This window comes from Megascapheus bottae, chromosome 22 (genome assembly GCF_031878675.1).
Source record: "Megascapheus bottae isolate mThoBot1 chromosome 22, mThoBot2.hap1, whole genome shotgun sequence".
Classification (NCBI taxonomy): domain Eukaryota; kingdom Metazoa; phylum Chordata; class Mammalia; order Rodentia; family Geomyidae; genus Megascapheus; species Megascapheus bottae.
In genome coordinates, this window is record NC_143530.1 from 6,099,278 (window position 1) to 6,124,244 (window position 24,967).

At 39.7% G+C, this 24,967-nt stretch overlaps 1 protein-coding gene across 2 annotated transcripts in view; it reads left to right on the forward strand.

Moving 5' to 3' along the window:
• Supt3h (SPT3 homolog, SAGA and STAGA complex component) overlaps positions 1-24,254 on the forward strand; it is a 251,889-nt gene extending 227,635 nt beyond the window's left edge. Inside the window, exon 12 of one of the 2 annotated variants that reach the window (XM_090355553.1) lies at positions 23,284-24,254. In XM_090355553.1, coding sequence (XP_090211679.1) covers positions 23,284-23,325 — 42 coding nt within the window. In that variant the 3' untranslated portion in view covers positions 23,326-24,254. Of the gene's footprint in view, positions 1-9,751; positions 9,883-23,283 lie in introns of those variants that run through there. The other variant, XM_090355552.1, reaches the window with a different exon arrangement.
• Positions 24,255-24,967: the final 713 nt, after the last annotated feature.

A 24,967-nucleotide genomic window follows, 5' to 3' on the forward strand; every position in this document is an offset into this window, starting at 1 on the left:
TTTTTTTTTGGTGGGTCATAGGGCTTGAACTTGACTTGGGCGCTGTCTCTCAGCTCTGCAGCTCATGGCTACTACCCACTCTTGAGCCAAGCCAAGCCCCACTTCCCATTTTCTAGAGGTTAGTTGGAGATAAGAGTCTCAGGTCCTTTTGTGCCCAGGCTGGCTTTGAACCTTGATCCTTAGATCTCAGCCTCCTGAGTAGCTAGGATTACAGGTATGAACCACCATGCCTGGCTTGACTTCTGTTTATACTGATTGCAGTCATTTCTTCAGACTTGCTTTCCTGCAAGCTTTGCCCACTGAAAAATAACTTAGACTTACACTCAAGCAGCCATCAAAGCTGTGGGGAATAATAAATGTGTATAGTCAGAGCTTTCTCTTGGACATAAGTTAATGCAAATGATTTCAGGTCCTGTGGTGATGTCCATGATAGAGACACGGCCAAACATTACTCAACACATAATAGAGCCCTCTACTTTGACCATATGTAATCTTTTCACAATAAGCTTTAAGACATGATTCATGGAAACCTTTTGAGGATCAAATCAAGAAATGCAGCGGAAAGGAACTCTGAAGTCCATTTATTAACATTCTCTTAAGAAGCATACAAAAGCTGTTCACTTTCCCCAAGCACCCCAGACAATCTGGGACAGGGAGTGACTCTTCAGTGCCTGATGTTCTCCAGTTGTCTACCTCCAACATCCAATATGATCTTGCCCCTAATGGCATCTCAAGTCATGGCCACTGCCTGGCCCCTGGTCATCCAGCTGCACACTGGCCTCTTCTGTGCCTAGAATCTGCTGGTGCCCTCTCAGTGGTCTTTCCTTTGGGACTTGTAGTCTTGTCTACATTGTTCTTTTGTCACTTACCTATATGGCCAGACAGGCCTTCCTCACCCCTTCCATCAAACTAATTCCATCCCATCTTTAAGACTCCCTTTTCCTTGCATATCTTTCCCCATAGCAGGCATCATCCCTGGATGCATTGTATAGCTATTTGTTGAATATTTTGTATGAGGATACAGTGTTCTCTAGCTTGTTCACAAACGTAGTTCCAGCACCTAGAAGAGAGACACATGAATACTCTGTGAATAGTGATGGAAACAATAATTTCATAAGTAAAAGCTGACCCTTTCTCTGGATAACTTTGTTGTTATCTTTTTAATTATAATATTTCAGGGTTTTTGTTGTTGGGTTTTTTTGGGGGGTAGGGGGGCAGTCCTGGTTTGAACTCAGGGCCTGAGCACTATCCTTGGGCTTTTTTCAAGGCTAATTTAAGACTCTACCACTTGAGCCACAGAACCACTTCTGGTTTTTTCTATGTATGTGATACTGAGGAATGGAACCGGGGTCTTTGTGCATACTAGGCAAGCACTCTACCACTAGGCCAAATGCCTGGCCAATATTTCAGTTTTTGTTTTTTTTTTTTATTGCCGGGATAATGTGTAGAGGGGTTACAGTACATTTGTCAGGTAGTAGGTGCATTACTTCTCACACATTGATACCCCTTTTCATGTTTTTGTCCCCATTTCCCTCCCCCTCCATTCCCTCCCCAGTCATTTTCAGTTTCTTTTTTTTTAATGTTTTCTTATTGTAATTAATAGAAGGTGTAGTTACAGTTATATTCACCAGCTAGAAGGTACATTACTTTACAAACATTGATACCCCTTCTCATGTTTTTGTCCCCATTTCCCTCCCCTCCTCTTGTTTCCTATTTCAAATAAATAAAACGTATAAACAAAATACCAGATAACAAGGTAAGATACTGTAACAATATGAGAATAACCAAGGGACAACCAAAGAGATGAGAAATAACATAGTACATTAAGAACAACAATCACACATTATATATAGCTCTTGTTTCCATATCCTGGAGGTCCTTTCATTTAGCCTCATCCTATATGGCCTTATGTATCTAGGTTTTTAGCTTTTGTAATTCTCTGCTAGGAGAGTCCAAGGTTTGTACTAATTATTACAAGTGAGGGAAACCATTGAGCTTAGGTTCCTTTGGGTCTGGCTTACTTCACTTAATATGATTTTTTCCAAATCTTTTTCAATTTCTTTTTTTTTTGAGGGGAGTTTTTAAAACTGCTTTTAAATGGAGTGTTACATCCTCTGACTGAATAATAAATGATACCATATCATACAATCAAACTTACAAAAAGTCACTTCACATTTATTTTGGAATTAAGATGGTCACATAATAACATAAGCTTCCAAAGCTGTAAGCTGTGCATTACAAGGACTATTTCCAGATTTTCAAAATTAAATATTTGGGCTAAATTCCAGGTGTTTTTTAATGTCTTCTTTCAATGTTTTAGTGAACTTTTAAATACTAAATATTTTAAATATAAAAGTCAGTTGTACCCCAGAAGGAAGAGAATGTGGAATTGTACTATTTCTTTACAATGTGAAATTAATCTTCACAGACTGAAATGGGAACAAGTAGAAGGTAGTATCATTGTAGAAAAAGATTACTATTTCATGCAGAAATTTCCCTCCTGTCACATGGGTACAATAGATAAGATAAAGATATCAGCCAAGTTCAAAGAGGCTTTGTAGAACAGGGATTGTCATGGTGAATTTTGGAGGATCAGGAGAATTTAGACAACCAGGGAGAAATTGGAACCAAAGAAGCAAGAGCAATGTAGACTTCCTAGGTGAACTGCACTTCTCAGTCAGGGAGTTCACCAGCACTGGAACTTGCTGTGGCATGAAACACACAGTGTGGAATGACTGGAATGAGAAGAACAGGGAAGGTAGGAACCAGTGTGGAAAAGACTTCACATATTAGCTTTAATCCTTCTGGCTTAATCCTTGTTGGGTCAGTTTTGTAGTATTCTAAGCTAGGAAAGGAGTATGAGAGGATTATCACCAAACTTTGAACTTCTCAACGTTTAGAAATTTGAACCATGAGCTACTTACCTCGTTCTTCAAACAAGAGCATATACCTTAGCCTAATACCAGAATCAGATCAAAGTAGAGGCATTCAGTAAGTTTGAAGAGGACTGGGTAGCACTTCCAGTCTTTTCCTGTTCATTTTGGTCAGCTCATAGGGCAATAGCACAGAACTTTCCAGGCTTTTCTCAACATGTTTTCTCAATGCACTTTTTTAATTTATACATGGAAAGGATTAAAAGGTAGTTCTTAGATCAGATTAGAAACTGTAGCTCATAAAGTTAGGGTAACTCAATGGATTCATGGCAGAGTTCAGAATAGAATGAGGTTTCTTGATTCCCCATCTAGTGCTTTTTTTTAATGTATGCTCACTAGAGAAAGAATTGTTTTATGTAGAAATTTTACACTTTACTTCATAAATACAGTAGATTTTTTTTTAAATCCTGCCCAACGAAGAGTAAATTTCCTGCATTGGATATACCAATCTCACTTGTGCAAACATGTTTGACATTTTAGAATCTTTAATAATTCATATATAATTTTCTTTGCCTTTTTATGTGTATGGACAGCATATTAAGTTATAATTCCACAACTTGAATTTTTAGGAATTAAACAAAGAGTTTTCTGTTAACTAGTTTCTCTAGTTCATAGAATCTAATTCCATTATGTCTGAGCTACTGCCTTGTTTAAATAGTATGTCATGGCTGAAACCTGTTATGATGACAGAAGTAGCCAAATTGGAATCAGCAGACCTGGTTTTGTTCCCAGTCCAGCCATTGACTGACTGAACAACATTTGGGAAAGCCCCTCAAGCTCAGCTGTACAATGAGAAAGTTGAACTAAATTACCTTAAAGGCCTATTTTAACTCCAACAGTCTGTAACTGTAAGTATAGCATATATGGTGTCTCATCTGGTAAGAGTTGTGGCATTTTATAGACTACCAAACACTCTCATTTTTGGTGGTCCTCAGATCAAAATCATTAGGTACATATAGCAAAGAACTATGAATATCTGCAATGAGATGCAAAAGTGGGCATTTGCTCTGGTGATTACACTTCCCTAGTTATAGCAAGTGCCCATGAACATTGATTTGTAGTGATATTCCCAATCTGGAACTTGAGTGATTTCTCTGAAGCTCTGGTAATATATTGCCCATGACCTTATCAATGGGTAGCTCAGCTTTGGAGAGCCCATTCAGCACACAGAATGGTATTGATGAAGAGCTCTACCTATCTCTGGAGTCACAAGTTTATACTCTTAACTTCCCAAGACCTTCTTTGTCCTCCTCTGAGTAATCTTATCCTCCTGCAACAGCCAGTCCTCAATGTGCTAACTAGATTCCTTCAAGTCAGCCTCTGCTGCCTTAAGAATAACTGTGATATAATAAACAATGATATTATTATATTGCAAGGACAAGAAATAGGAGTTAAGTTATAAAGCAGAACATTTTTTATTTACACAGCAGTGTTTTAATAACCAGCAAAATTTTGGAAGAGAACTAGAAAAAATAGTTTAAAGATAAATGGACTTATGTTTCAATGTTGTGATTTTTCACATACACTAATATTCATTTTTACTTTTTTAAATCCTTGAATTTCGGACAGGACCCTGGGAGAGTTGTTGGCATCCTTTGGTCAACACATTTGTCAGGGTATTTTCTTTTTTCCATGTCCTTCTATGGCTCTTCTACGCAATAACCTCATTAGCAACACATTTTGAGTGGTATAGCATGATAGCTGTACTACAAAGGAGTTCTGTATTTCAGCTGCCAGGATATAACACTCTTATGACAGGGAGAAAAAGAAAACTTGCTGTGAAGGGAAGCTTAGACATTATTTACTCTAAATATTGGAGCTTTCCATTTGAAAGTTTACCAAGGCTGAAGAATTGTTGAATTTGGAGATTTTGAAATGAAAATCTCCAGGAGACTCTAAAAATGTTCCTAGCCTTAAAAACAAGTTCTGTTCCCTTCTGTGAGCATTTGCCTTAGATAGCTTTGGATTAGCCTATAAGGTATTTTCATCACTGAGAGACACAGAATCACCCTCTTCTAGAGTGAAACAAACAAAACATTCTGGCTCAAAGCAAGGCAACTTGAGAACAGACTGTCAATTATGTGGAGTTAGGTGGACTCTTTTTTACTTCTTTATATCAAGTGTATGTTTTAGACTACATCAGACTAGCATAATGCAGAGTCTGAGAGGTCCAATCCAAACTAACACTGGCAATGTTCCAGAAGTGCTGGGAACCAGCAAATTTAAATCATTTTCAGCTACAAATATTTTTCTCTTTTTAAAAAGTTTTATGTCACACTATATAAATTAAAGCTACAGAACATATTATTACATAGATTTTTTTGCCCCTTTTGACATGACCTATACAAGCAGGTTGTATCACAACCAAGGTTATTGTTGAGAAGTTTATAGAAAAGGTAGCCTCCAGAAATGAAGCTGTTGAATTCCATGCTTTTATGACTTCTCAGGTTCCTATCCGGGCACCCATCACTTCCTAGAAGGGTAGACAAGGGCTGCTCTTTCCCCCCCCCCAGGGAAGGGGGGGTGGTGGTGGTATCTTTGTTTATTTCTAGTTGTGGGTAGATAGATAGATAGACAGACAGACAGACAGACAGACAGACAGACAGACAGATAGATAGGCAGGCCCAGGGGTAAAAACTAAGCCGTAGTTAAACTCAATACATGAGGCTGAACCACATAAAGTTACAATATTGGTGTGGTTCTACCTAATCATTATTGTGATTTAGTATCAATCAGCAGTTACTCTTAGTTCACCATTATTCGTAACATGTAACTACATTCACCTTAATTGGTGTACTACTACCAAAATAAACCAACTGGAAAAGATCCAGAAGAGTCTCTCTGTTCAAGTTCTTTATCTATAAATGGGTTGGTAGTGGTACTCACCTGGCAACATTATTAGCAACATTAACTTACAGGGTGTGGGGACAGGGGAATTTCCTCTCTGCCCTCTGCAAGTTTGTTGAAAAATTAACTAAGGACAAATTGTGAGGTGGAAAAAAAATGCAATATGTGCATAAGCAAAAGTCTAAGCTCAAAAGGATGCATGTTTGAAGTTCAAATATGCTCGACACAGAGAAGAGAGACATGGATGAGTGGCTCTAGGGATAGTAAGGAGTGGGGATGGGTTTTTTTGTTGATTTTTTTTACTGTAATTAATAGAAGGGTTACATTATATTCACCAGATAGAAGGTGCATTTCTTCACAAACTTTGATATCCCTTCTCTTGTTTTTTTCTCCAGTTCCCTCTCCCCACCCCCTCCCCTCATCTTGTTTTCCCCCCTCCCTATCCTATTTCAAATAAATAAACATACATACAATGTATAACAATATGAGATAACCAAGGGACAACCAAAGAGATGAGAAATACCATAGTACATTAAGAACAGCCATCACACATTCTATGGCTCTGGGATGAAGCTAAATGAAAGGACCTCCAGGACAGGGATGGTTTTTAAGAGAATAGAATAAGTCCAACCAAGAGACAGTGTCCTGGGACAACGTTCCTCAGGGTTGGAGGTAGCAGCAAAGTGAGGGGTGGGCAGGTGTCAGTGAGGAAGTCATCTTCCCAGTCCTCCCTCAGAGAGTGGATGACAGTCTTTCAGGGCATGGTGACATGTCTTTCCCTCCTTTTCTGGTGGTTACGCTTTCCTGGTTATTATCTCTCCATGGCTAGAGTGTAAAATGATTGCATTTGTTTAGGAAGACATTTCTTCAGTGATAGAAGTTCGGAGAGAGCCCCTTTCCTTATTGAGTGGGCAGTGAAGGAAACTGAACAGACCTTGATTCCAAGGTGGCTTCTAAGGCCTTCCGGTCTCCTTTCATTCAAAGGGCGCAGCATGTTTAATACTTTGGGATATTGTTTTTTCTGAGCCCCAACAGGAGTTTAGAATAATGCTTGGTACATGACAAGTACTAATCTAGTTATCATTAATATCATTTCAGCCTATTACTGAGGTATTCCATGAATATTTATTGGCATCTGACCACGTGTCAGGGTGAGAGCCAGGGACAAGAGTCACATAATTGAACAGTCTCCACTTCCTGCCGTGGGCTTATGGCCAAGGATGTGGGCAGCCTGGTGTAATTAGTGGGGATAGTAGCCACTGTGAACTCAGTACACTTCGTGAGACCTAACTCTATCATAACATTCAGAGAAGGCCTTCTGCAAGAAGTATCTTTAGGTCCTAGATACTTGGACTTAAAGGACTATATAAGTTAGCCAACAAAAAAGAACCAGTAAATTCATCAGCATAAGCATCAAGTGGCCTAAGGAAGGCTTCTGGGACCAAGTAGTTACCTGAGGTAGAAGCTGGGGGCATACTGAAATCACTACTCCCCTTTTGCTCAGCTCTTGCTACTCTATGCCTCAGTAGGTTTTGTCTGTTGCAAAAATGTCAGTGAGTTCTACCAGTATGAACAGGAACTTATTGCCAGCTCCCTAGTAAGGTAGCCTGAGAGTTGCTTATTAGGGGATTGGGGGCTATAATGTCTTCTTCCTGTTTGGAAGTGACTGTTCTCTAAAGGTATTTTTATCTAGTCCCAGGTAGGGAAAAATGGATTGTATATTATTACTTTATTCTGGCGGCCAGAATAAAAACATATTTTTAAAGAAATATATTACTAACACCACACACATAATAATAGCAGTAGTAAAGTAAAGTAGAAGAGCTGAATCACTTACTTACCTAAATAATCCAAGCGTACATTTTTCAAAAATAAAGCCAGTTAGTCTTAAGCTAAACCTGAACATTAAAAATCGAATTGATGTGAGATGTTTTTCTTCCCTAGGGTAGAACAGTCATAGTTCAAAGCAGTCCTGAGACCCTGTCTTTAAAATAGCCAACAAAAAGCAAAGCTGGAGTTGTAGCTCAAGTGGTAGAATATCACTCTAGCAAGCGCAAGGTTCAGAGTTCAAACCTCAGTGTACCCTCAAAGAGTTTAAGAGGGCAAACTATGCAAGAAGCAAAGCACAAATAAGAACAACATAAAAAAGAGAATATTTACCAACTAAAACCTAGTGATAATTTCCAAATGTTTAATTAAAAAAATTTCCCCTGACTCTAAATAAGACTGCTCACTCTTCAGCCTAAATGTTTTGGGTGGTTTATAGCATTAGAAAATTGAGTTAAAATGTGTATCTGTCCCTCATATAACAACATACCTAATTCTGTATTCATAAATGCTAAAGCTCTCATGATTTCTTTATTACAAACTTTATTCTTATTTATGAGTTCCACGTTAAACTGTTAAATCAACGGAATCATCACCTTAGCTTTAAATTAGCCCAGCATACTATTAGAGAAAGCAGTGCTGTACATTCAGTTGCTGTTCGTAAAAATTATGTCATGTTGTCATACCCTCCTTTTTTGCTCATTTGTTACCATGTGTTATTTATAAGGAGTTTATTTAATTTACAGCAAGCTTCTAGGCTGCTTCCAGTTTTTCAGTACCTCCCTCGAAGTCCACCTATTTGCCTATTGCTGTGTGAATGCTTGAAATATAGTGAAAGTGCAGTGTAATATAGGTAAGAGGGCAAATGTCAGAGAACTGTGAAAATAGAAAAATGGTCAAGCCACAGTTTCAGTCACTTTTACTGTATTTTCATAAATGCATGAGGGAATTATGTTGTGACTACTTAAAACTGTTTATTTTCACTTTTTGGCCTGATTTTTTAACATTGAAGAAACCATGTCTAATGATCTTGAGTATTCTTAAAGTAAAAGGAATTATATTTTACATAATGGTTTGCATGTGTGAGTTCCCAATGGCAGAAGCACTGTGACGAGTGTGCTGTCTCTCACAGAAGTGCCTATCTGTCTTAAAGATGGACTAGTCACACTCAGCTGTGGGACTGAGGGCAGAGCATTGCTAAAACATTAAACACTAGCCCTTGTCACTTATCTCTCTCGCTCTCTTCCCCTCTCTCTTTCTCTCTCTCTCCTCCCTCTCTCTCTCTCTCTCTCTCTCTCTCTCTCTCTCTCTCTCTCTCTCTCTCTCTCTCTCTCTTTCTCCCTCTCTTTTTTTCTCCCTCTCTCCCCTTTGAGCCCCCCCTTTGGCTCAAAGGATAGCTAAGTGCAAACAGTCTTTTTCCTTCCTCATTCAGCAAACCATGGAGAAAGATTTTGGCTTCTTGACATTAATAACTTTAACTCTACTTGGAACTATTTGGGCAACTTTTCAAAAATGGAAAAGGTACAATAAAAGAGGACTGAACTTCCTGTTTTACTCATAAAGTAGCAGATTCAGCAAAGACTCACTTTCTTCTGGGAACAGCCATATTCCTCCCTGGAGACCGAAAAGTATAGAATATTATTTCCTTGCACAACTTTCATTGAAACTATTAAAAGGCCATCAGCTTGAGTAGGCAGAGTGGCAAACAATACGGTTTTCAATCTTACTAAACAGGAATGGTAGTGCAAATGATTTTCTCCCCTTTAGACAGCCAGAAATGTCCCTGATGAGAAGAAGCAGAGTGGGGGGAGGGCCCTTAAAGGTAACCTTGAACCAAAATGGGGGACATTTGTAACAGGGGTGCTTGAAATATAAGGCTATATCTGATATCTGTCTGTATTATGTGCCTCTGATTGCAAACCATGCACACAACATGTCTATCACAGTAGCCTTTGCAGGTCAGTGCCTGTGGTGTACAGTAAGGAAATGGAAACGTACAAAGAAACCACTACTGATGAAGATGACTATTTCATTACAGGAGCAAAGTCAGAAAACCCATGCCTTCTTGCTCTCTTTTGCATGTGCTTGCCCTCATTTCTGAGTGTACTTGAAACAGGCTGTCTGCTGTCCCTTATCTTTTTCAGTGGGGACCACAAAACCTGGGAGATGAAAACACTGTCACAGAAGCAACAGCTGGCAGTCTCAAGCAGCTGGTCTAAGAGGGCTGGGCTTGAAGTCCAGCCTCCCTCCCTGCTCTGCAGCAAAGCTTCTGGAGAAGGGAGCAGAGTCAATGTGTGGGCTTCTGTGATAGTCCCTGCTAAGTATGGTGTGTTTATATGTAAGTCCTTGTGATGGAAAGAACAGTGAAATCCATGAACACAAGATCCTCAGTCAGAACTGACCACTATGAGTTATACAAATGAGTGGTGAAGAATGAATTCTGTGCTGGTTTTCATTCTGACAGGCACCTCAGCAAGGACACATTTTTATGTCTTTCATGTTTCTGTCTTTTAGATAAGGAAGTCCTGTTTGCTTTTACTCTTGGTGTTTTCTTAGAACTTAAGTAATCTTGCCTCCTGTAATCGACATTAAGGTGTGTGAAAATAATGGTCACATTTGTAGATTGTTAGAACATCTTTATCTTAAAAGAATTAGGTAAATGCAAATAAACTTCCATATTTCTTGTATGTGAAAAATGTCTTATTTATATGTTAGTGTGTTTTAGATGCTTGCATTTTTGCTTTCATTTGTTTGTGGTCATGAATAGAGTATAAGGGATGCTCACTAAATAGAAACTGAATCTGCAAGAGGTATAAAGAAAGAAAGAAAAAATGCGGCAGGGGAGACATGAGATGGGAGAAGGAAGAGCCTCAGCAGAATCGGCTATTCTGGAGCACTCAGCTCATAAGCCTTCCACCTCACAGCCAGGTTCAGTAGAAGACAGAATGCCTCACATCCTGACTGACTGACGGCTTCTCTTTCTGGTAGATGCTGAAAGCTAGCTCAGACTGCTCAGTAGACAGTGTCCTAGAGGAGCAGCAGGGCAGTGATCAAGAGAACATTACAGCCTTATGATTAAATCATAAACACCAACAGTATGGTTTCTGCACTAGCAAGTCTTGATTATCTGAATCTCTATCAGTCAAAAAAACAGTAGTTTATTGTCTACATTAATGGGACTCTTGATAACTGAAGAAATTATAAGTCGTAGTGAGTGCTGGCTTCATAACACGTACATATATTGTGTGTATACACAGATACAAAGATGACAGATACGTACATACATATGTATGTACATACATACATACATATATACACACACATACATACACACACACACACATACACAACCAAAGCAAAATAAAACAGGTTTCACCAAATTCTAACTGACAACCAAATAATTGAAAAAAAGGGAACTTCAGTATTTTAGTCATAAACTTCCAAAACCCATTTCTGTTTGAGAATGTTTTTGTCTTGTTAACCACAGAGAACAGTTGGAGCGAGTAGATCATTTTATTTCGATTGCTTCTCCAGCACTAGCCCGGAGGGACAGACTTGATGATCTAATAGGTCTTTTCCATCTCTAATATGTATAATTTTGGCTGTTCTGTGGCAGCTTCTTATTGCTTTAAATAAGCCATCTTAATTCAAAAAACATATATCTAGATGTGACCTGCCTAATGTATGTCAAGAAGTGTGTGTCCCTTTAAAGCCCCCAAAGGACTCTAAGATAGACTGAGGCAACAAAGGAAGCAGAATAAACTGGGGTGGAAGGCAGGGAGGCTATGAGTCAAGTAATTTTCTGTTTATTTTATTTAAGGGTTTTTTTTTTTTTTTTCAGTAATGAGATTGTCCCTCAGGCCTCTTTAAATCATTTGTTGGTTAAAATTTAATCTGAGCATTATTACCTTTTTACTCAGTAACTCTTTTAAATTGTTAATTCTGTTTCTTGGAAGTTGTCCCACCATTAACTAGCATTTTGATTCCCAGATTTTAGTCATCAACCCTGACCAATTCTTGGCCTCCTATCCACCCTACAACTGCTCAGACTTCACTGTCTAGAGAGGAAGTGCTATCCGTGCATTGCTCCAGATGTCAACCAGTGGTGGTCCTCAGGTCAGGTGTGTTAGGAGCATTATTTCAAATACATAATAGCTGTCTTCTTTCCAGCTAAATAGATCACCATCACAGTGAACTAGCTCTTAATCCATAGACCGGTGGCCTCCATGGCTGTACTAAAGGTCTACATCTGGCCAGTCTGCTGGAATAGTGAGCCCTTATTTAATTTAATTATATGGGTCTTGTGGGCTGTTTTCAGTTAATATTTTCTCCTGCACATATTTAGTTACTTCCCGAAATTATTCTTCCAGGCAGGAAGACTAGACAATTCTGTGTATCTTCTTGTCCTTCAGTCTGTTCTTGCCTTCCTTGAAGACTAATTCAGCCTGAATGTGGCATTACATTTCTGACCCTTTCTCTAGATCCTTACAGTTAGAAACAAAATAGATAAAACCAAGATGAAAAAAATAAAGATTTATTTGAAACACTTACACGGTTTAGAAGTGTCATAGACATTGTTAAGCTTGGATAATGTTGTGTATTGGTCACTCTACAAATATATGCTGACCACATACGATATCCCAGGCATCTCATTAAATTATGTAACCATTCCCATAGATGATACCCCGTGCTCCAGTTCCAACCTATCTTGTCATATCACATTTACACTAAAATGCCTTTAAAAAGAGAATCCCCCCTTTTCACCAGTCCACTTCTTCAGAGCATAGTCAGGTGGACTGAAGTAATGGCATATGCACTGGGTTGAGTGTTTTGTGTCCTGGCTCCATCATGGAGCTCTGCTCTGCAGAGTTCCAGAGAGGTTCAGATCAGATAATGCTTATAGAAAACCCTTGTCAGCCATAAACCTTTGAAATGTACACAAATAATTGCTGGTGAAGAAAATGTCTCAAGAGCAAAGCATTTTGGACTACTTCAATGCCTATCAACTTTTGAGAGAGAAGGCTTACTGATGAACTAGGTCACAGCAAAAGCCTGGGGAGGTATCTGTTGAGGAGACAGCTGTAACCCCTGGAGTAAAGGCACTGGGAGTAAGGCTGAGAATGAACCTGAAAGACCCTGCAAGTCAGTGACTCTGCACCCCAGTGGAACACTGCAGCTGCCACCAGGGCCTTGCTCCAGAATTAATTGCTGTAGGGTGTGGTCTGACTCCTAGGATATTGAAAGAAAGGCTCCCTGGGTGGTTCTAGTGCATTGCCAGCCACTGTGAGAAATAGGGATGAAAAGAGACCTCCAGAAGCCCAGTTACAAGGAACCATTTATGGAGTTAAGAATAACTGTCAACTCTAATGAATGGCAGAGAAAATGATCTGGACCTATAGATCTTAAGCCATAGTCTGGAGCTCAGATTAACATTTTACCTTTAAAACAAAGTGGAAATGGCCGGGAGTTTGGCCTAGTGGTAGCGTGCTTGCCTAGCATGCACGAAGACTTGGGTTCAAGTCCTCGGTACCACATACCTAGAAAAAAAAAAAGCCGGAAATGGTGCTGAGGCTCAAGCGGTAGAGCTCTAGCCTTGAGAAAGTCCAAGGACAGTGCTCAGGCCCTGAGCTCAAGCCCAGGACTGGCAAAAAAAAAACATAAAGTGGAGGAAATTTTAAACTTCCCATAATTGTTAAAATTTCTATTTGAAACTTAGTTTCATCTAGTAATATGATAACCATGGTGTGAATCTAGCAGCAGTAGACACTCGTGTTTATGAGTATCTATTGTTTTCACGGTCCTTATTCACATAGTAAATATTTATGTAATGCCAAATCTGAGTTGTTATAACCAATGTTGACTGACTTCCTTTAATGTGCAGACTCTTTGATTGTGACCAGACTTGTAGTCTCAGGTCATTTGGAGAAATACTCAAAGGGTGTGAGGGTTAGGAGGGGGAAGATGAAGCAAGAAAGACAGTGGCATATTACATATAGCCAGGTAACTGTATTGGCTATTAGGAAAATATATGGTAGATAGTACAGTCCCCAAATTTAATGTAAGAAAATACTAACCACTTCCCAAAACAGTGTCTTGAGTTATGCCCAAGGGTTTATTGTGATTCTTAACCTGTTACCAAGAAGTAACATTCTTTATTTTCAAGTGCTGTTTTTTAACTCAAGGGCGGGGCCGGAGGGAGAGAGAGAATAAAATTTAAAGGGATTGGGGCCGGGAGTTTGGCCTAGTGGTAGAGAGCTTGCCTAGCATGCACGAAGACCCAGGTTCGATTCCTTCGTACCACATACATAGAAAAAGCTAGAAATGGTGCTGTGACTCAAGTGGCAGAGTGCTAGCCTTGAGGAAAAAACCCAAGGACAGTGCTCAGGCCCTGAGTTCAAGCCCCAGAACTGGCAAAAAAAAAAAAAATTAAAGGGGCTCTAATGTGAAGGCTAAACCTGCATTTACAGTATAGAAAGATATTCTCTACCTTTCAAAATAGTAGTTTACTTGGGAAGAGAGAATATTTTTTTAATAGCCAACCTTTCCATTTTCTCCCCAGAGCCCTGTCTATTTTCCCTACAGTATATGATTCCCTAGTCTCACTGCCTTTCCCAACTCCTCCCCGTTTGGAAGGCTTGCTGTTTTTCCTATTCTGTAGCAGTATTGGCATTTGTGCTCTGAAAAACTTCCCCAGGGATTTTTAGTGGTGTATTGCTCTTGTGGTTAATTCACTGGGCATATTGACAACTGGTTCTAATGCTTCAAGAGATAAGTGATTCCAATTGTTTATAACCTTAACTAACCTTTTGCATTAAGTTGAGGGCTTAATGATTGTAAGTCTCAACTACAGTGGAGAAAGTGAAGTTGAAAAGCACCGTGATGCTGCCACACACGCTGTATTGTAGCAGGGATGGTTCTCCTCTCCAGAATGGGATTTAAACCCTCCTTGGGAAAGGCTGTTTTAAAGACTGCTGGCACATTGAGAGCGGGTAGAACTCTTTCTAGTTTCTTTTGGAATCTTACTCATGTCTAGTTACTATTTATATGTGGTATAAGGGAAGATAAAGATTTATTGTTTTGTGAGCCCAGGCGCAGTGGCTCACACCTGTAATCCTAGCTACTCAGGAGGCTGATCTGAGGATTATGGTTTAAAGCCAGCCAGGGCACTAAAGTCTGTGGGATTCTTATGCCTTGGCTCAGGGGTCAGTCAGTATCCTTGAGCTGAAGAGTTTGGGGACAACACCCAGGCCCAGGGATAGTGCAGTAGCCTTGAGCTAAAGAGCTCAGGGACAGTCCCCAGGCCCAGAGTTCCACAACCAACAACGGCAACAAAAAAAAGATTTATTGTTTTGCACATAACCGTGTCCAATTAATCCAGGATTATTTGTTAGAAAGGCTTATATTTTTCCCTGTATTCTGCCATTTACTACATGTAGCTCTCTTTTGGTTCTCTGGACTGTATCTCTTTCTGTAGACCAAAACCACATTGACTTGATTACATTAGCTATATATTACATTGTGAAATCAGAGCTATATATCTTATCAACTTCATTCTTTTTCAACATTTTTAAATGTTCAACATCTAGGTATCCAGAAAGGAAGTGAACTGAGGACATAGGTAAGATTGCAGAGCACAGCCCAACTCATTAACACATTATCTCTCTTCATTGACTGAAGTCTTTCTGGGTTTTTTCCTTAGCAATGTTTTCAAATCTTCATTGTACAGGTCTTGCACATTTTGGCGTAAAATTTCCCCAGTCCTGTTTGTGATTTCTGAATTTATTTCCTCTTGATTATTGCTTGTATATAAAAAGACAGTTTTTCTTCTTTTGTTGATTTTTTTTTCTTTTTTTTTTGCCAGTCCTGGGCTTGAGCTCAGGGCCTGAGCACTGTCCTTGGACTTTCTCAAGGCTAGAGCTCTACCACTTGAGCCTCAGCACCACTTCCGGCTTTTTTCTATGTATGTGGTACCGAGGAATCGAACCCGGGTCTTCATGCATGCTAGGCAAGCACTCTACCACTAGACCAAACTCCCGGCCCCCTTTTGTTGATTTTCTATCCTACAACTTAGTCTACTAAACACACACACACACACACACACACACACACACACGCACGCACGCACACACACACACACACACACACACACACGAGTGACAGGAAAGTAAAACAGTCTTATTAGGAGAATGCACTTCATGGAAATGGGTGAAGGGATGGTGTATGAAGGAAGCTTAGATTGCTCCACAGACTTTACATGCATAGATGAAAAGAGAACAGGAAAAACTGTTGAAATTGTTTCAGAAGGGAGAAAGAGGGATGAGAAGAGGGAGTTTGAAATGTCACAGCAAAACTCCCCTTGATGTATGCTATTTAACACTCTTAAAAAGGAATAAAAGTTCCTGAATGGGGGTGGGGGGAGCAGCGCATGTTTCTAGGAGAGAACTGCAGCTGGGTGCCACAGTGCCCCAGGCAACTTACCAGTAAGGACAGGGTTTGTGCCCTTTCCCCTGCTGCTTTGCATACTTTCTTTGTTTTCTTACCTTGTAAGACACTGGGAGGGAAATAGATCACCAAAATCTTACCATATTTAAAGATGATTTAAAAGGAAATGGAAACAGTGATTAGGAATTGGCTTATTTTTTATTATAGATAGATAGATAGATAGATAGATAGATAGATAGATAGATAGATAGATAGATGGCACTTTCACTCAGCCCTTGCCAATAAAAGCATCCACACAGACCACTGGCTATTAGGTAATCTGCTGGTTTGAAGCTGCAGCTCTGACACTTGGGTCTGCATAGGGATGTCATTCTTGACAAGGTTATTTTTAAAACCTTTATGTACACATGAGTATGTGCATGCAGATACCTCTAAACATATATTTCTCCCTCTCCCTACTTCTTGGCCCCAAGTGAAACTCCTATGCAATACAAACCATGACAATTTCACTACAGCCCCAGAGCTTACCCTGTGCCTTACACTAAGAACATACACAGGAAAACCAAAGTACTGGAAGGTAGACAGGGTGTTCCCACAGACCTCCCACAGTTTTCCTGTAACGCACCCAGTCTCTGCTGTTACATGTGTAAGTCATCTGCCTGGCTTCCTCCTGTACTTCACTGGCGTGTGTTCACTTCAAGGGTCACCTTCTCAGAGAGGTGACATACCACTGCTCCTCTCACACTCCCCTCAGCAGCCTTATTTCTCTTCATAGTACTTGTCTCCACTGATGTGTGTAGGAGCCAACTAGCAAATAAGATTTCTGTATTCACATCATCAGCACCTGGAGCAGTGCAGGACATGTCACAGGTATTTATTAAGTACTTACAAATTAATGAGCAAATGAATAAAATATGTGAATGCTAGCCATTTCTGAGTTCCCCAAAGCACCTTATGTTAGAATAGAGAATCTCCAGATCCTAAGGCATATTGACCTAGATGGTCTACCCATGCACTGGGGCAAGGCCAGTGATTCACAACTGTTTTACTAGACTTGAGTACAGATGACTCTAATTATAACTAGATTCAAAATACATATTGAATACAAATGCAAACACTTTACACTTTTATACATGTTTTGTGCTTCGCCAAATGCTTTTATCATATTCCCCTGTCCAAAGTCTCCACATTTCTCCAAATTTAGATTACACCATCATGAATATATACATATGTATGACATAAACCTGGAACATCATGTATACCTTTATACATGTGTATACTATGACATGATACCATATCAAGTCTCATTAATAAGACCTATATGTACCTTATATGCATGTGTATACAATTCATACATAGAATATACATGTGATTACATGTATGTGCTTGTATGTATGTGTGTGAATATGTGTCCAGATGTGCCTGTTGCATGTATGTGTGTCTATTGTATGCATTGTGTATGTGTGTATACTACTATAATAACCTGACATCATTATCTCTTAAGTGTCTGAATCCTCAGTATAACTGTAGAAATTGTACTTGTGAACAATTGAAAAGAAGGCAGAGTCTCCCATATGTTCATTTCAGCTTGGGTGGTGAAATGGCTTATAGCAGCCAGTGCATGAAAATGGTCTACATTGGAAAAATTAGTAAAATCACAAAAGGAAACCACCGTAGGAAATAGTTTTACACATGTAATTGCTGAAATCCTCTAGTGAATGTGTCAATCTGTACTAAATAAATAAATTTGTTTATAGACATGTTCTGTATTAGCTTCCACTCTTTCACAGCCCTTTGCCAAACAAAATCCCACTCGAAGTAGGATGTTCACACCCGAGTAGAAGTTTCTTGGATAAATATTTTCACTATATGGAGACCAAAACCACTTTTACAAATTTCAGACTTTGATTGAAATACCATATTTCTTTACTTTCTTCTCCCATCTTTTCTCCTGTAAGTCTACATACATTAGTTTCCTCTACTGACCTCTCACTACTCTGGAGCCATAACTCCACTTCCAGATTTTTGGCAGTTAATTGGAGATCAAAACCTCATGAAATTTTCTGCCTGGGCTAGCTTAGAGCCCCAGTCCTCACATCTCAGCCTCCTGACTTACTAGGATCACAGGCATGAGCCCTGCTCACTCTGAGGCAACTTTTGTACAGGGTGAAAATAGGGATCAAGTTTGTCCATTTATTGAAGAAGCTGTTCTTTCTCCAAAGAATGGTTTTTGGTACCCTCGTCAAAAGACAATTAGCCTAGATGTATGCTTCTCTGTTGTATACCGTTAGTGTGATTATTGTTGTTGTTGTTGTTGTTGTTGTTGTTGTCTTGCCAATACTGTGCTATCTTAGTTACTATGGCTCTGTATGGCTCTGGATACTTTTTCCTTTTACTAGTGCTCTGCCACTTGAGCCACAGCACCACTGTGTATGTGGTACAGAGGAATCAAACTCAGAGCTTCGTGAATACTAGGCGAGTACTCTACCACTAGACTATACTCCCGGCCCCTGAAAGATATTATTGGGTTGGGGGTTTTGTTGAATATGAACATTTTAGCAATGTTCATTTTCCCAGTCCATGAACACAGGTGGTCTTTCTGTTGTTTAGTGTCTCCTATTTATTGACATCGGTATTCTGTAACATATTGTGGAGGTCTTTTCATTTCCTTTGATTAAGTTTATTTCTAGGTAGTTTATGTGTGCTACATGATTTCTTTCCTAACAAATTTGTCACTAAAAGAGCTAAATTTATGAATTCAAAAAGCTTTTGGTAGATTATTTATGGTTTGTGTAGCATCCTGTCATGTGCAAAGGGAGATGATCTGACTTCTTTACCTTTTATTTGTGTGCCTTTTATTTCCTCCTCTTGCCTAACACGGTAGCTAAAACTTCTACTACCATATGAGAGGAGTAAGACTGGATACACCTTGTTCTTGATTTAGAGGAAATGCTTTCTGTTTTTCCCCTTCAATATAGTGTTGCCTGTTATATATAGGCTCTGTCACTTTGAGTATCGTCTTTCAATATCATCTTTTAATTTGTTCAGAGCTTTTCTCAGGGAGGAATATTGAATATATTAAGTGCATTTTAATCTAATAAGAGGATCATATTGTTAGCCCTCTTTCTGTAATGTGATATATTATGTTTATTGATTCCTATGCTCCTATACTTCTGTGTACCCTTAAAATAAAACCAACTTTATGGTAGCATGTGATATATTTGATGTGCTGATAAATTTGCTTAAACATCTAATTTGGGGAGTTTTTCTATTAGTTATACCCTAGACATACAAAAATAAAATAGTAAGACTCATGCATTCTGGGAGCTACTAGTTAACTAAGGGAAATAAAAATTAGTTGTTATATGGCCTAAGCTCCCTCAAAACTGTTATCTGGATCAGCAACTAGTATTGTGTATATTTGTGTGTGTGTGTGTGTGTGTGTGCATCTGCATACACATGCCACACACATATGTGTTTGTATTACTGCTTGGAATGAGTATAATATAAAGTAGCTGAGTAAAAGTTTAATGTTAACTAGCATTGACTATTAAACAGAAATGTATTTAAGTGCATGGAGTTCCATAGGAAATGTAATGTACATGTACAAATGGTATACTTTTAACCTCATAAAATTATTAAAGATGAAATTTACAAAAAATTTTTTTCTAAAATTGAGTGTGGTTGGTATGAACCACTTAATTACTTTACATGTACACATTTCATATCATTTGAAATGACTTGTGCCATTAAGAATAATAACTTAGCAAGTAAGTTTAATTCAGAGATTTTTTTTTTTATTCAGAATGGTAAAACAACTCGGTAGTAGCCCAGCAATTTATAAAAAGCCCAATGTTAGAGTTCTTTAGTAAAATAAGACATGGAGTGAAAGAAAAGCATTCATAATCTAAATTCTGTTGTGCCTGGTAGCTCATAATTGTAATCCCAGCATTGAGGAAGGAGGCTGAGGCAGAAGGATTGAGAGTTCAAGGCTGGCCTCGGTCATCTAGCAAGTTCCAAGCCATCCTAGGCCTCTACGTAATAAGACCCAGAAAAAAAATCAACCCTCAAATTACTTGGACTACAATGAGAGCTAGTGATGTCTTCTTTTTTTTCCATTTTGCTAATCAGGATATAGCTCCTCTTTAAAGAAGACTCCCTTGCTCTTCTTAAATCAAGGCTCTGTTGTCAGACAGTTACCCTCCAGGATTTCCACAGAGAATTTGTAACATAAAGGAAATACACAAAAAGGAACATGTTTAATTAGGAGTTTTGCATGTTGGAGTGTTGTACTTCATATGGTTCAATTTAGGTTCTCTGAAATATCAGAGTTAGAATGAAATTATCAAAAAGGGGAAAGTCACATGGCTACATTGCAAACAAGATGTGCCTATTTGTATTTATGTTTGCTAATGAGATTCAGCCATGATTTCCACTTTGATTTTAAGACTTTAGACCACCATTCCGCTTTCTTCATTATAATTAAATCTCTTGCCCACACACAGACACAGGGAAGCAAAGAAAAGGGGCATATTTTATCTTTTAAGAAGCTGTTGCCCCGCTTTGATATGAAGTTCCAGAGCTTCAAAGAGTTATGATATTAAAGCAAAGCAGCATGTCTCTCATGGACACAGTCTTCTCCTCAGGCAATTGGAGCAACTAGGAGAGAGGGCTTAAAGGCTGAGTCAGGGAACCCACAGAGGTCAGAGCCGAGTTCCAGTGTGTGGATAGAGGCTGTGGAATTTGAGACAACCTAACCTAGGTAGAAAAACCTCTCTTTTGGCAGTGAGGCTGCCAGAAGAAAGAAAAAGGCCACCTAATGAACACTAGTGAGACTTAACTATAAAGCATCTATGTAGGGTGGGACAGAGTGAGGATTAATTTAGTTAAAAGATACTGCCTTCTCATTCCCAGCTCAATCTAATATTTCAGTAAACAAGTCAGGGTTAGTGGAGGCTTTTTGCTCCCAGCTTACTCTGCTGCTCCCTCCTACCCACCCAACAGAGCCAAAGGGAGCTATACAGTCTTTCCTTCTTCCCAGCTCACTCCTGTGGAGGGCCAAAATTCAAGAGCCCTGTTACTTGTGGGAAACCCAGGAGGCTCCAGTGGCCCCCAAATCATCTAAAATGTGTCTTAATTAGGAGTTAATATATTTGAGCAGAGGGTACGATATGCACCAAATCTTTCTATTGACCCCTTTATTGCTGGATTTAGCCCAGATTGGCCAACTCCAAAAAGATCCAGACAGACCACATTGTTTATCACACTGAGCACAGCTTCAGTGAGACTTCAACAGAAACCTAGTGCATCACCTCCTTGAAGGCCCAAATGGTAGTACACTTGCCACAGAACCTTTCAGTCAAACTGATCTTATTTTTATATTCTGTCAGCTTATCAGAGTTATTATCTGTGCAGTTCAAAGGTGAAGTGTTCCTCCAAGAATCCCTAACTATATAACAAGAGCCAGAAGTAGACAGTTACATTCCCACTTTCCACTCTCTTCAGTTTTCTTCTCCTAGGAGCCCCCCACTTTTTTTGCCAGTCCTGGGGCTTGAGCTCCAGGCCTGGACACTGTCCTTGGGCTTCTTTTGCTCAAAGCTTGCGCTTTACCACTTGAGCTACTATACCACTTCCAGCTTTTTCTGTATACATGGTACCAAGGAATCAAGTTCAGGGCTTCAGGCATGCTAGGCAAACACTCTACAACTAAGCCACATTTCTGGCCCCAATCCAGAGAGATTTTATTTCCATACATCAGCTTTGCCTATTAAGATCAGACAAGCTAAACACAGCTCTTATCAGAATCAGAACCATCCATGAGGAGCTTCAGAGTGAGCCAAGGGTCAGCCTCCCTTGGCATTAGTGTTTTCATCTGTTGAAAACTGGGCTACAGGCACAAACAGTAGCACACTCCTATAATCCTACCTACTCAAGAGGCTGAGATTGAGGACTGTGATTCAACGCCAGCCCTGGCAGAAGAATCCCCATGAGACTTGTGTCTTCAAGTAACCGCTCAAAAAAAGTACATAGCACTGTGGCTCAAAGTGGTAGAGTGCTAGCCTTGAGCCTAAGAGTTCACGGACAGTGCCCAGGCCCTGAGTTCAAGCCCTATGACCAATCAAAAATTAAATAAAAGCTGAGCTAGAACCAGGCACTTGGTGGCTCATGCCTATAATCTTAGCTACTCAGGAGGCTGAGGTCTGAGGATCATAGTTAAAAGCCAGCCTGGGCAGGAAAGCTCATAAGCCATATAGAAGAACAAATTGAAGATTATGAATTATCTAAATGTAGCTGTTAGCAGTAAAATATGCCAATAAAGGAGATATTTTATTCCTAAATTCTAGATTTTAGTTCTGTTCTACTTCTGTGCAAAATAAAGATCCAGGATAAGTCACAAAAGGCCCTGTTTTTTCCTGGTCCTCCAACTCTGAAGTGCAAAGTCTCTAACTTGGGGTGAAAGCCAAATCTCCCTTTAGAGCATCATCTTGGGGGGAGGAAGGGTCTTTCAGTGTCAGCCCGTAGCTTTCTGCACAAGGTTTCACGGGCTGGGAAGACAGTAGTGAGTTGGTAATTCATAGACCGTTCATATACTTAGAACTGGTTCTTGAGCATGTTGAAAGGGGAACAGAGAAGCAGACTCAGCACAGCATCTCTTTGGTGCACACAGACCCAATCAGATAACAAAATGAGGTATTTTATTTTGCTTATTTCTCACTTCCCCAAAAATAGACTAACCCTTGTTAACCACAGTAAGGTGTGCGCACGCGCACACGTGTGTGTGTGTGTGTGTGTGTGTGTGTGTGTGTGTGTGTGTGTGTGTGTGTGAATGTGTCTTGGTCCTGGGGCTTGAACTCAGGATTAGGCACTGTCCCAAACTTTGGTGCTTAAGACTAGCACTGGCCTACTTGAGCCACAGCTCCATTCCACTTCTGGCCTTTCAGTGGTTAATTAGAAATAAGAGTCTCAATGAGGTCCCTGCTGGTGGTGGCTTAGAACTGCAGTCCTCAACTCTCAGCCTCCAGTGTAAGTAGGATTACAAGTGTGAACCACTAGTGCCCACCTCCACAGTCACTTTCTAATAGAGCAGCTGCTGTTGTTTTGCCACCAGAAATATTCCTAGTGAGTACCATATTAGCTTGTAGCCAGTCGTCTACAGCACAGGAAGAAAGCTTCTTCCTCCCTTTCTGGTGTAACCTGAGTGATCATTCACTGCAGCTTCCTTTCTCTTTGACAGAGTGCCTACCGCAGGAATGGGATGGCGTTCCTGGCCTGCTGACGTGCGGGAACCATCTGCAGGGACAAGAAAGGCAATGTGATACTGAAGAGATTTCCCATGCCTTGCACAAAGTAAAATTCAAGTTCACCTGCATAGCCCGTGCCCTACTTTGCTTTGACTGTCAGCTGGCTGACTCCTGCTCTTGTCCAGCCCCTCGGCACTGGGTCTTGTTTACTTGATGAGCCATTCAGCTAGTTAATGGCAGGATGTTTGGGGTAACATGTAGGTGGACAAAAACACAGATCACACAGTTATGAAATTTTCATTTGGCTTGGGTTTGCTGCCCTGGGCTTATAGATCTTGAAAGCAGTGTCTTTTATCCCCCAGTGTTTAGTCTGTGTTTTACTTGATACATTTTATAATCCAGGCTTGAGACAAAGGAGACAAAATTAAAAGGATAGTCTGTCTTCTCCTCCCACTGCCCCGCTAACTTTACTCGGAACACATGTTGACTGTATCTATGAGAATTTTAGAGACAGATACTCATTTCATAAACTTACTGTCATCCAAGACCTAAGTGACCTGAGGAGCCTCCTGTTCCCTTCTTCTCATCGCCCTACTTGTAATACATGTATCATTTCACCATCTTCTCTCACTTCCTCCCCTACTCCTCTCGTGTGTCTGCCCTCACACAGAGTCTTCGTCTTCATCTCCCTCTTACCCCAATCCTTTTCTCTCAAGCCCACCATGCTCCCCGGGCCCACCTGCTTTAGAAGTAATATCAGAATGGTGGAAGGAAAGCCTCTTCCCTACTCTGGTCCCACCCCAGCCTGAAAGGGGGATGCTGCACTGCCTGGGGTGGACCTAGAGCTGCCTTTTAGCATCGATACTTTCTCTACTAAAGGAGAATAGTAAATCTTGGGGACAAATCAGAATTCAACAGACATAATTGTACAGTTCCTTAATAAATATGAACCACAAAGAAGAAAGTTATTTCTTTAATTCTGCGAGAAATATATGTAATTTAAGCTGAAACACCCATAACACAGACTTTGTAAATAATGAATGAAAACAAATAAGAAACTTGCAAGGTTTCTTAGTATGACCAAGTCATTATGAGTCCCAATTTCTGTAATTGTCACATTACTCCATTTATTCCATGTGACTTACCCACTCTCCAGTGATCCTTTTGGAAGAAAAACTGCACATCAAACACAGAAAAGACAAATTTTTGTCATCAAAAATTGCCATAGGGTTTTAATGTTCCATCCATGCTTGACATGTGCGATCAAACTTTTCTTTTTATCATCTCACTTATTTTGTTTGGAGTCCCTAACAATGGAAAATTATAAGCCTGCAGTATACATCTTAACTTTTAAAACAACATTTATTGTATTTGGTTTCAATTTACCAGGCTTATAGGAGGTATAAAATTTTCAGGGACTAATTTTTCATGTTGAAATTCCTTCTCTCTCCCACATTATATATATTAAAGTGCACAGCAGAAAATAGAGGGTTTAATTTTTTTCCTTCATTTTTTTCCACCTGATCTCTCCTTATAGTCCCTAAGAAGGAAGACTCACTGTACATTTCTCTCAGAAATATGACAGCTCTGTGTTTTTGTTGGTCTGGTGTATGTTTGTCTATCTTGAACAGTCTGACAGGTAATTATTTATAAAATCTGGTTTTACCCAGCAAGTTC